Source organism: Carassius auratus, chromosome 32 (assembly GCF_003368295.1).
Source record: "Carassius auratus strain Wakin chromosome 32, ASM336829v1, whole genome shotgun sequence".
Taxonomy (NCBI): Eukaryota; Metazoa; Chordata; class Actinopteri; order Cypriniformes; family Cyprinidae; genus Carassius; species Carassius auratus.
In genome coordinates this window covers 16,761,963-16,775,508 of record NC_039274.1, presented here as the reverse complement: position 1 = coordinate 16,775,508, position 13,546 = coordinate 16,761,963, and the positions used below count along the sequence as shown (strand labels likewise).

General features: G+C 33.9%; 1 protein-coding gene across 4 annotated transcripts in view; it reads left to right on the top strand.

The window, feature by feature from the left end:
- LOC113051705 (peroxisome proliferator-activated receptor gamma coactivator 1-alpha) overlaps nt 1-12,473 on the top strand; it is a 39,487-nt gene extending 27,014 nt beyond the window's left edge. For 3 of the 4 annotated variants that reach the window (XM_026215671.1, XM_026215670.1, XM_026215672.1), the window contains exons 9-13: nt 164-256; nt 1,069-1,189; nt 5,140-5,261; nt 6,651-6,802; nt 10,933-12,473. In XM_026215671.1, the coding sequence (XP_026071456.1) occupies nt 164-256; nt 1,069-1,189; nt 5,140-5,261; nt 6,651-6,802; nt 10,933-11,036 (592 nt within the window). In that variant the 3' untranslated portion in view covers nt 11,037-12,473. Of the gene's footprint in view, nt 1-163; nt 257-1,068; nt 1,190-5,139; nt 5,262-6,650; nt 6,803-6,967; nt 7,103-10,932 lie in introns of all 4 variants that reach the window. The other variant, XR_003276943.1, reaches the window with a different exon arrangement.
- Nucleotides 12,474-13,546: the final 1,073 nt, after the last annotated feature.

Sequence of the window (13,546 nt, the reverse complement as noted above, 5' to 3'; positions counted from 1 at the left end):
GCATTTTTTATTCCATGTTTTTCCCTTTTAGCTCATGCCTGTTATTTAAAGTTATGCATACATTTCAGTTGCCCGTGATCCTGTAGAAGTAAAGACAATGTTCAGTGTTCAGTCTTGGTTTTACATTTTACAAAGACTTTTGTTGTCTTTCTGCTTCTACCAGGTCTCCTCACAATATGGACAATAGCACTTTTATTCCCAGGATTTATAGAAGCCCTCAATCCCAGGCTCATTCTATTTTTGGTCGGAGACCCAGGTAAGTACTTGTGCAAGGAAAAAACTTATCCAATTTGTCACTCTTCAAAATACTGTGTATGTATCATGCTGCACTTACGCTTCAAAAATTCATAAATGCTGATATTATAGACCTACATTATACATGAGACAGACTTAAATAAGTGCTGCAAGATAATGTACTGTGTCTGCAATACTTTCAGAGTATGTCCTTATGCAAAAGAAGCAAGTCACTTGCTGACTCTGTCTAATTGATATGATGAGTTATGATGATACATCATTTCAAGGCCTTAACTTTTCAAACTTTTACAATAAAGCTTTCGTTGGCAAGAGCAGCTTGCATTAGGGACCCACTACCTCCTAGCTACACCTTTTCCCTGATGGTGCTTTAATCCGCTCATTTTGTGCTTTTACACCATGTTGCCTCTATTGCAAATTACTGTAGAAAAAAAGTTGCACTTATTGGACGTAAAGTTCAAGCTAAGCAAAAAGTAATGGCATGTGAAGTTGTGCTGACTGACACAGCTGCCAAATTTCTGCCGTATTCCCTTAAGAGTCCCGCCATTGGGAGCTGTAACCTTTTGCAATGTAATGAGACAACTTATTAATGTGTTTGTTTGTCTTCCACTCTTTTGGAGACACTATTTCTGGGGACTTTTTTTCAGAAAAGAATCTGAGAAGCAGGAGACCTAAACCTCTATCTCAGTCTGCTCTCTAATCTCACCTTGGAGAAACAATTCAGATACTGAAGATAATCTCTGTTTTATTTCTTAAAGTTCTGTGTTTAGAAAGAAGTTGATATGATTTGTCAATTTTTTTTTTTTTGAACTGCAGGTATGACAGCTATGAAGAATACCAGCATGTGCGTCTGAAGCGGGAAGAGTACAGACGTGACAATGAGAAGCGGGAATGTGAGCGGGCCGAGCAGAGGGAGAAACAACAGCAAAAAGCAATAGTAAGCACACTCACCTAAATACTTCATTTAGTTATTGGATGATTCCTAAATTATGGACACATTTATATACCTGGGGTTGTTTATTAGTAAAACTGGCATGTTTAAACTTCAAATAGAGCAAATATAAGAAAAGTTATTTAAAACTTAATTGTTAACTTTTCCTCTGCTTTTATGACTTGCTTTTTATACTTTTCAAATGCTGTATATGTTTAGATTTTATGACCCTGACTTTCAATCTAAAAATGTTTGGTATCACTTTTGATTAGGGAACACATATTCAAGATAAGAGTTTTCCCTCAATAAATTTGTAGTTTACTGCTTATTGTTAGTAAGTAAGGTAGTTGTTGTAGCAGTTAAGTTGAGGTATGGGGCACAGTTAAGGGATCTACATGGTCATGCAGAATACTTGTACTTTATAAGTACTAATGCACAGCCAATATGTTAGTAATATGCACGCTAATAAGAAACAAATTAATAGTGAATGGTGTTTCTTAGTCTAAAGTGGTCCTAAATGTTTATTTAAAAACATTGATTGATTTTATAGATTAAAACATAATATGAACAGCAGTTAAGAGAAATAACTAGCAACTGTGCTGTAATTTCCAACAAAAATAAAATGTTTCAGAACGACATTTTTTTTTTAAAATTGTATTTAAATTTAAATGTTTTTGGTCAAATTTCTGTCCACTGTTGGACATTATTAGTAGACAATTTAGACAAACTAGTGAGAGTGTGTTTTAAAGCTGTTGATTTTCTAAAAGTCCACTGGGCCAAACATGCCCATACTTAAAGAAAACCTATTTATGCTTGGAGGTGTTTTTCAGTTGTGATCTCTCTCCTGCTGGCAGGAATCGTACATTAGCACAGACGTTATCCTTCTCTCAGGCTTTTTCTGCCTCCATCACTGTGTTTGCCTACAGAAAGCTCGAAGCACACAGCCATCCCAGTGCTCTCCTTCTCTCTCTTTCTCTCTCTCTCTCGCTCAAAAAGTGAACTCATGCAAAGACGGTGCTCTGAATCATTCAGGCTACACGCGTTTCCTCTTTATCTTCCAGTTGTGTATTTTTAACATCTCTGTGGCATTTCCGAACGGTGCCGGATTCTATTAATCACACCATGGGCTAAATGCTTTCGACCAGACAAGGGAAAAGTTAAAATACCCCCCCTTCCCCAAATCAAAGGTATGTTAATGCTTGGGCTAAAAATGAGCAGTTTCATTTCGCACTTGCATATTTGAAATGCAGTTCTCTTAGATGAAATATCAGTTTTGTTCTCTTTCGCTGTGCCTGACCAGACTGTGAAATGAGACGGCTTTCCAACTCAGTTCACTGATAAATGCACACGTCAAATAATGCACGCATGACTCGGCCCCAGCGTACGTTTTTTTTTCTTCTTCTTTTTTTTCCTCTTTTCTCCGTGTTTTGCGGCAGCGAGACAATTACCAGCAGCGGCGGCTGAGCTGTCAGAAGAGGTTTTCGGGGGGGCAAAGGATGTGAGAGCTTCATATGAAGCGCTAGTTTCAGGGTGTCATCTTTAAAACCTCACCACATTTATCAGCTGTCAGCAACAAAACCACCAATTCAGCAAACACTTTTGTCTCCTATTGTACATGATGGAAGCACGAGGGGAGCTTCAGAGGAAATACAAAAAAAGAAACAGTCCTCCCAGGTGATCTGGCTCATTTGTAGGTTTTTGTTTTTGTTTTTGTTGTGACACGGTGACATCATGTACACGGGTGAATTATGACTCTGTTGAGGGCCAATAGATTTGTGTCATAATTTTATGTATGACTTACAAGAGACCTCTGGTTATTGTTGAGGATCATAAGTATATTTTGTCACACATAATGGCAGGTACATGAGCATATGAATAAATAATGCCACATAATAAGGCCTGAGGCTTGTGTTTTATCTCAAGATTAGCAAACTGAATAAATACCTCCATTTTTATTTATACAGCCTGGTGGGGTCTTTACGTTTTTTTTTTTTTTTTTTTTTTTTTCAATCAATGTGTTCTCTCTTGTGCTTCATTGAAAAATGGAACAAAGTGATGTTAGCCTGTGGCTAAAATTGATGATAAACGCACACCGGAGGCTGCGCATCAGTTTAGATGTGATGCATTGCTTGGAACACCCTACTTTCAGGGGTTTGAACTAGATTATTTGGAATGAAAGAACTATTAAAAAAGAACTAATTATTATTATTATAAATACATGTTTGTACATAACACTGCTTTAGCTCAGTGAAAATTTTAGGATTGTCCTATAATTCATATAAAATAAGCAACATCCTGAATATCAAAATGATTGTAACACATTTTATTAAATTTCAGTTGCATATTATAGTTCTGCAATCCTTTGCCATGCTCTACAATATATATCTCTGTCTTAAACATAAAAGTTTGTACATTAATCAGTTACTCCTGTCCATTTGATGCAGGAATCCAATTTTTATTAGCACAGCATTTTTCAGAAATTAATATATTATAGTGTGTAATTATGTTTAATAGAATTGATTTGATATTTAATTTTTTTTTAATAAAATAAAAATAATAATAATATTTTTTTTGTTCACCTACATGACATATATAATGAAAAACAATGGAAAACATTATAAACCTTTTATTATTTGTAAGTATTTATTTATTACTATTTTTTTATGTACTTTTTATTTTGTATTATATATATATATATATATATATATATATATATATATATATATATATATATATATATATATATATATATAGTTGCAATCAAAATTATTCAACCCCCTTGACATGCATTACAATTAAACAAGGCATCAGTAAAGTATTGGAGAAAGTTTGTAAATACACTTTTGAGTGATTCTGAGAATGGAATATTAATGAATCATGATAAAATTCAAATTGGCTCTGACAAATTCAAAATCTGTCTGTAAGTGCTTAGAAGCTTCTGTCACCTCTCTACTACAGTCTTGGCCCATTCCTCGCCTGAAAAAGCTTCCAGATCACTAATAATCTTTGGTTTTCACATTGCCACTGCTTTCTTCAAATTCAACCAGATATTTTCAATGAGAATTAAGCCTGGAGACTGAACAGTTCACTCATGTACTTTCTATGACTGATCCCTGAACCAAGCAGTAGTAGACCTGGATGTCTACAGGTCTAAACAAAAAGTTGGCCTTTTGTTCTTCTTGATCAAGAGTGGTATTCTGCGAGATGTCTTAACATGAAGGCCATTCTTTTCTAGTGTTCTTCTTACACACTGCATTATTTACTTTTTTGTCTGCTTGGCAATGATGATGTTTGTTCAAAAAGGCACCCTTTAAACCATTTTGCACCAAAAACAAAAATATCAAGATGTGTATTGAATTTATGTCAAGACTGAAATATATTGAGATTATTATCATTTATTTATTTATTTAGCTGAATCACCCAGCTCTACTTGTAAACACAGTAGACGATAAAAGATTGATGAAAGTTATCAACTTGCAAGTATAAGACATTCTGCACACACCGTATAATAGATTTGGACCCAGTTTCTCAATCCAAAACACGTCTGCAGCTTTTTCAGAGCACAAAAAAACTATTTAGTTTATAAAAGTTTATAAAAATTTGCTATAAAATCAACAGAGACCAAAGTTATATTGTATCATAGCGCTACAATATGATTCCTTCATCCTGTTTGCACAGTCCCATGGAGAGTCCACATTTTACACATTTCAGTTTAGTTTGTTCTTATCCACTCACACTCACACACATACACACACACACAAAACAGAGTGAAAATGATAAAGGAGAGTCCTCCAGCCATTTCCTCCAGACTGTTCTTGGCTTTCCCACAGTGCTGGATGTTAATTACAGTCATGGGGTGAGGTTGAGAGAAGTCAAGGAGAGGGGGGAGAGGGAAAAAAGAAAGCAGAAGCACTATGTTAGACTAATCTCTTCTCTCTCGTTCCCTTTATGACCAGGAGGAGAGGCGAGTGGTGTATGTGGGACGTCTTCGTACCGACAGCACACGCACAGAGCTCAAACGCCGCTTTGAAGTCTTCGGCGAAATTGAGGAGTGCACAGTCAACTTGAGACATGACGGGTAAGACTGTGGGCCTGCGTCTGTGTGATTTTCTGGATTGTGTGTGTCTGTGTGTGTGTGTGTGTGTGTGTGTGTGTGCCGAATGGTTAAAGGGAGTCAATACTTTCCTTCAGCATAAAAGGAATCATCTTAATCTAGTTAATGATGTACTTGCGGCCATTGAATGGTGATTAGACTTCACTGCTTCTCATTGCACATGCAGGTGCATGTCTGAATACAAGAAAGTGAGAAGTCACATATTTAGGGTTACATTTAATAACAGTTTGTGCCAGAGCAAACCCTTTCTTGCCATTAAAAAATAAATAAATTAATTAATTAAATTAATAAAAAACTGCTGCCAGGATTTACTAAATATATATTGATATTTTGTAAATTCCCTACTCTAAAATTATATATATATATATATATATATATATATATATATATATATATATATATATATATATATATATACATATACATATACATATATATGATAAGTGGTCAGTTTTCACCATTTTCCTTTCTAATCATGTCCATATATAACAAAAAACAAAAAAAAAATAATAATAATAATAATATATATATATATATATATATATATATATATATATATATATATATATATATATATATATATATATATATATATATATATATATATATATATATATTATTATTATTATTATTATTTTTTTGTTTTGTTTAGATAGTAGATTACATCATCAACTGTTGTTTGCAACTGATAAAAGTTTTCTATGGCTAAGGCACTTGCTATGTGAAAAAAATGAAAATAAATAAATACAAATAATCATGGACATGATTAGAAAGGAAAATGGTGAAAACTGACCACTTTGGAAATTAATGAGAATCAAATTTCATCTAGTGGAAACGTTTGGTTCTGAGCCCAATCAAAATTTTACTGAAAGTGCATTTTTGTTGAGATATCAGACTTAAATTTGGAAAACAACATGATTTGATTCACGGCTTTGAAAAAAAAAACATATATATATATATATATATATATATATATATATATATATATATATATATATATATATATATATATATATATATATGATCAAACTATAGTCTGATATTCATCAAAATATAGTACATTCATTTCATTGGGGGAAAAAAAAAAACCCTGTCATTTCTGACCACCATGTTAGAAGCTTCCGAGGGTTAATTTGCACATTGTCAGTAGATCATTAAATCACCCGGAAAACTTTCATTCCCATCTGTGCTATTATGGGACTGCAATATCACACTAATTTGCCCTGTTTAGTAAATCTGGCCCCTTACTGATTCCAGTTTTGCATTTATATATTTTGAAAGGCAGCTGAAACAAGCACACATAGTTCCAGTACTCTCTTCGACTGACATTTCATTTTCTATTTTACAACGCAGGGATAACTTTGGCTTCATCACCTACCGCTACACTTGTGATGCGCTCGCTGCCCTTGAGAATGGACACACCTTGCGCAGGTCGAATGAGCCTCACTTTGAGCTCTGCCTTGGTGGACAAAAGCAGTACAGTAAATCGAATTACACTGACTTAGGTAAGTACAAAGACTGGCTGCATGTCTACACAACTGACTAGAGATAAACAGATAAAAAAAAGCAAAAAAAAAATACAATACCGTAATGCAGAACTAAAATGGGAAAACAATAAGGTTAGGTAGGAGAGCACGGTCACTGTCCATCAGCCTCATCTCCCAAAACAGGCTTCCTTCTGCCCACTACTGGGATGTTGAACAGGAGCAAGACCTCAGCATGACACTGAAGAGTGAGCAGCCTGCAGAAAGAGATAGAAAAAAACACAAAAAACACGGAAGTAAGAGCAAGAGCTCTCTCAGCAAGTGAGTGATTCATAGACAGCTTTATCTCCATCCGCCTCTGTCCAGTCTCTATTCTCTCCTATTCTAAGCCATGCCGGCTGACCAGCAGTTTTGGATTAATCCACCAGCTGGAATCAGAACTGGAATACATGCCAATTTTTTGTGTCTTTTCCTGTGTCGTCTTCAAAGTTGTTACTGTTAAATAGAACTAAACTTATTTTTGTCCAATGAAATAAGGCTGAAATAAAAATATAATATAGATATTATACTGTTTTGGTTAATTGCAAAGCTGAAATAAAATTAAATATTAGTATTAGATAAAAAAAAAAAAAATGTTAACTTAAGAAAATAGACGTAGCCTTTGCAACTAACTGAAATAAAATACATTTAAGATGATGTACTAAAATTACCAAAATTAAAACTGAAAAAAAAATAAAGCTAAAAAGAATACTTAATACTTAATACTTTTAAAATAAAATATAAATAGTTTTGGTTAATTTCAAAGCTGAAATAAAATAGAATGACATACAATATAAATATTAGGTTTAAAAAATATATAGAATTAAAATGAAGTAATTTTGAGATAAAAATACTAAAAATTACTAAAAGTATAACACAAGTAAAAAATAAAGCTAAATAAGAAAAGAAAACAAATCTAATAAAAGCAACAAAAGTGCATAATAAAATGACTGAAATTAAAACGAAAACTGACAATGTAAAAGATAATCCAAAATATTAATAATTAATATAATAGTATAAAATAATGCTAAAATATTCATTTCATGCTGATCCCATCACCCTTTTCCCCAAAGGCTTTTTAGACACCCATGCTTTCGTTTCATATGCACCGAGTCCTCTGTCCAGGATTTCCGAGGTGACAATCTACTGTAGATCAGATTGATGGATCTGTGAGGGACAAATTCCTCTGTAAAATGTGATGGGGCTTTTTTCTACCCATGATGCCTGTGATAGGATTGTGGCAGTAATAGGCATCATCTCCACCCAATGGGGAAAAGTGTCTTTTGGAGGAAGGGATGAGATAGGAGGCAAAGGAATTGAATCCTGAGGGCAGCACCTTTACTTGTTAGGGAAGGGGAGATGCGGCAACATGCAATGAGAGATTATTACTTCCTATTATAACAGGAAAAATGGGATGCTGGGGAATGGCATTCACTTCAATGTTTAGGCAATGCTCCACTTCTGTGAAATGTGAGGTCAGGGACGTGTAATGCTCAGGACGTTGGGATGATCCATCTCAGTGGCGTTGATGGTGCTGCAGCTCAATGGAAAGGAACAAGAGCACTTTTGCTCAAATAATGAGAACATTAGCGTTCATTTCAAAAGCACGGGTTGAGGCCAAAGGTATTCAGATTGTGGACATAATACGCTCTCCAAAGGTGAGCGAGGAAGCTTTGGTTAAGGGTCATATAGCAGAGTCATTGTAGGGAATCTATCCCCGTTTCAAGGCAGGTAAATAGCTTGACCTTCATTTTCTTAAAGCCTTTCACTATACTCTGGGTTTAACGGGGAATGTAGGCTGAAACACAGCAATAGGTTCAGATGGAGAGGAAATGGCCGGAAAAAGAGGCAAGCGACTAGAATAATGCCAAGCCACAGCAGCCTCAGAACCTTCTTCTCAATCTTCTGCCTTTCTCTTCCTCTTTCCTCTTTGTTTTCCGAGACACCGTCCATTAGCTCTAAGTAGAGCGCAGGGGCATTTTTCATCTTTCAAGGTGCGCAGCATGACACCGCTCTCTCCTTCGCCATAGTATTAGATCACGACTGGCATATCCTGCACGTCATGGTCATTCTCATTTTTCACACACTCCCACTGCACTGCTGTACATGGGGGCACTATTTGTGAAGCTGTCTGCCAAATAAAGACAAAAAAGACAGCCATATTTGTTATCCTGGATGCAAATCAAACTGTATGTATAATGGTCATAAGGTTCTCAAGTTCGGGAAGTTGCTCCTGCCTGTTTAATTATTAAACTAAGTGGTTCAAGACAGTGGTGAGGTATATTACAGCAGGGCTAGAAGACTGATTTTTTATATCAAATATATAATGTGGAATAATGCTTATACAAAGTGACAAAATATTTTAAAAGTTTTAGTTTCAAACAAATGTGTCAAGTTTTTAAAAAAAGAAAACAGAAATAAAAAAGCAATGTTGTAAAATGTAAACTCATAAAATTATGTCTGTATCAGCTGTAAAGCAGCTCTACATAAGATAATAATATCATTATTCAGGTAGACATTCATGTTTGATTCGATTGAGTTCAATGGCAATGTTAAAAAGTTCATTAGTTATGAAACAAATTGAATCCAGGTGTAAAGCAGCTCTAAAGAAGACAATAGTGACATTATTCAAATTAGATTATTCAGATTTTTGTTTTTCAGTAACCGTATCAATATTGCAAAAGTAAGAATGAAAGAAAGCTCTGCTGAAGAAATAGTGTCAATTTCCAGTTCAGTATCAGTCAAATCGAGAAGAAAAAAAAAAAGAAAGAGATTGAAAATTAACTTAAAAGTGAATTAACTTTCACAAAGACAGAAACCTGTTTGGAAACAGTCATTGTTTATGCAGTTCTGTTTGGTGATGCTAATGGTACAGAGATTTATTTAAACTGAACATTTTACACTGGAGATACAAACTAAAATATATGTAAGATGTCATGCTACAATTAATCTAAAAAAAATGTGCACCAAAAATTTTTAAATAAAAGAATGCCAATGTTGCAATGTCTACCTTCTTTTTCAAGTTAAATTGACATTACGTTAATGATGAAATAAAAAGTCAAGATTCTGACATAAAACGTCAAAATGATGATGTAAGAATATATTGACTAAGTACAAGTCTAAATTGAAAAAAAATAAATTTAGTTAATCTAAACTGACAAAGGTCATAATTATGTTAGCATAATGTTAGCATAATTATGTTGCCAATATTATGGCATTACGCAATATAATAAATTCATTTTATTCTGATATAAATAGTCAGTTATGAAATAATAATGCATAATTGACATAAGTAATAAATTATGTGAACGGTGTGCACTTCAATGTTTAGGCAATGCTCCACTTCTGTGAAATGTGAGGTCAGGGCCGTGTAATGCTCAGGACGTTGGGATGATCCATCTCAGTGGCGTTGATGGTGCTGCAGCTCAATGGAAAGGAACAAGAGCACTTTTGCTCAAATAATGAGAACATTAGCGTTCATTTCAAAAGCACGGGTTGAGGCCAAAGGTATTCAGATAATTATGAGAAGTCTAAAATGACAAAAATTCATTTAATTTTGAAATCAAGGTTGACATACTAAATCATAAAAATGAGATAAGACGTTAAAATAAGAGTTGAAATTATGAGATAAAAAGTCATAATTATATGACAGAAAATTGAAATTTACTTTAATACAATAATGAGATAAATAGTTGACATTCTGACATAAAATCAAAATTAAGAGCTAATGCATAATCTGACTGGAAATCCAAATTATATGATGCATAATCTGACATCAAAATTATGAGATAATGCATAACCGTGACATGTTTAAATTGAGCTATTCATTATGAAAAAAATCATAATTATGACGTTTAATCTCATAATTCATTTCATTTATTTATATAGCACAAATAAACACAACAAAAAGTTGTGTTTTAAAGCAGAGAAAGATAATATAATAGATAAAAAATAACTTGATTTACCTAAGCAAGTTTTGTTATGCATGTGGCAGAAACAGGCTTCCATACAACACGGCTCTTACAAAATGAGTAAATCAATAGCACCTTTTAAAATGAGGCCAGCGACCGTGATTTCCACCGATGTTCAAATGTGCTGTTTTCTTCTTTCAGATTCCCATTCTGAGGACTTTGATCCAGCCTCCACTAAAAGCAAGTACGACTCCATGGATTTCGACAGCTTGTTGCAGGAGGCCCAGTATAGCCTGAGAAGGTAATGAGCTGCACCGCTGCAAAGAGAGGGATTCGCAATACCTCACTGTTGTTTCTGTTCTTTGAATACAAGACTACAAGACGTTTTACACTTTATCAAAGTGGAAAGAGTATATGTGGATGAAAAAGCTCTACGTATATGAAGGGATATATATGTATATCTACAAGCAAAGTTTACATGAACCTAGCTGCTGCAACGCTGAGGAGAAACTTTCCCTGTGGGAATAGCCAGTGAAGTGGCGGACACTACTTTAGTGGACTACACAGATATGTGGGCCGCGTGAGACTCTGGAAGAGACACGAATCTTCATCAGAGTTCGCTCCACATGCCACATCATCCTCGGCACTTTCGAGAGGTGAAAAACTCAGCTCGTTCAGTCTGTTTTAATTGTTTGGAGTTTATTTTTGTGGGCTTTTTCCTTTTTTATCTGGTTTTTGGTCGAGGTGTTACACTGTTGAGAAGGGTTTGGTTTGGGGAAGATCTCTCAGAAGGTGACATTCTACATTTATCGCTTATTTACAAAACAAATATTTTTATTTGATGTGCATATCAGCATTCTTTGTTTGTTACAGCTATGCACTGTAAAATGCAGCCTTTTTAAGATGAACTTTTCTTAATCGAGAATGTTGATCTGTAGATGATGTATAACCTAAATAGTGTTTAGAAGTGATTTGATTGTAAAAATACATATGGAGATTTATCACTCTTTTTTGGGTTAGCATGCAACAATTGTCTCTGTTTTTCATTTCTTATTTTTCTTTTTTCATTTCAAAACTCCATGTGAAGTTTTATCTGATTTTGAAGTTGTTAACTTTTAAGTTAATAACTATTAACTATTAGGTGTTTTCCCTATATACATGCAGTGTGTAAGATAGAGTTTATGTTCACTATTGTATAAAAAAAAAAAACAGATAAGCCCCAAGATATATTTTTTATCCTTTATATCTTGAAGGAATTAAGAGCTTTTATTTAATTTCTCTGTGCACACGAATCATTTTTATTGTTCTTGTTTGATTATACACTTTCACAAAGAGATAATTACTCTTTTAACACAGAATTACTCATGCTTATTTATGTATTTATCTCAGTATTCTAATCTAAATATTTATGGCAGCCATCTCACGTGATGCGCCTTACAAATTTTGCTATTTATATTATTTGTTATTCAACAATGACTGGAAAGGATGTAAATTTAAAAGTTCTAAGAAATGTATTTTTTTTTTTTTTTTTTATAAATGCCTTCAGAGATAGAACAAAAAGAACATATTGTATAGGCTCATAATGAATTTTGCTGCTCCAAACTTGTTTTTCTAGCTCTAAAACACTTTTATTACATGAAGCAATAAAATAATTTTGCAGGTATTTTGTTGTACCACAGAAAATCTGTCTTTGCTCCACACTGTTGATTATGTGAATGCCAAACTAAAGTTTACAATTTTCTTTCCTGAATTTTTTAAATATATATATATATATATATATATATATATATATATATATATATATATATATATATATATATATATTAAAAACAAAAATGTATTTGATGTAAAAATATATATATATGATGATGCTAAACTTGACATTACTCACAATAACTCAAAATAATGAAAAGTAATAATGGAATATGAAAATGTGAATAAAAAAAATGCTAATAACAATAAAGCAATAAATTATTTTTTTTAATTACAAAGCTGTATTTAGCTCATGTTGTTGTATGGTTTTAGACATGACAAATTACCCAGACTCTGTTTATTCCAGTGCCTCGACACGGATCGAAAGACCACCGCTGGAAAGAGAAATTTTTTGTGAATGCAGCTTGTGTGTGAGATCGAGTGAAAGAAGTCAGAATTTGAAACAAGCAATGACATAAAGGGTTAAAAAGCCAAAAATTGCATCTATGAGATCAAGTCTCTTTCCAAAGCGAGAGCTATTTTTGTCTTTGCTGTGGTTTGAAGGTACCTCAGAGGAACTGTAAATTATTCAAAACGGCCACAACAGGACCTTGTCAGTGACACTTAGAGTAACCTTTCTTTGTCATTTAGTGGCAGGTTTTGATGTTGTGCTGATCTGTTTTTGAATGAGAAACCCATATTCACAGTGTAAATGTCCAGTTTAAGGAACTGAAAGAGCATCATTTTCTGCACAGAGCTTGGGTATGTCGCGTTCATTATGTGTGGCTTTAATCATTGCATTGTGTCTGTTGCAAATCTGCTTTGTAAATTGCTGTAGCAATATGTTACAACACATGATGGGGTGTATCTTTTGTAGTGGGAGACTTTTTACCATAGTAAAAACTACTGAAGGGTTTCCATGAAGAAGCAGATCTACCTAAATGATGCGGTGTGTGTGTTTCTGTGTATGGAATTGATAGTGTTTGTGTGTGTGTGTGTGTGTGTGTTTCCATGAAGAAGCAGATCTATCTAAATGGGGCTGTGTGTGTGTTTCCGTGTGTGGATTTGATAATGTGTGGGTGTGTGTGTTTTGGGGGTCAAGGAGACTGTGTTTGGCTGTTAT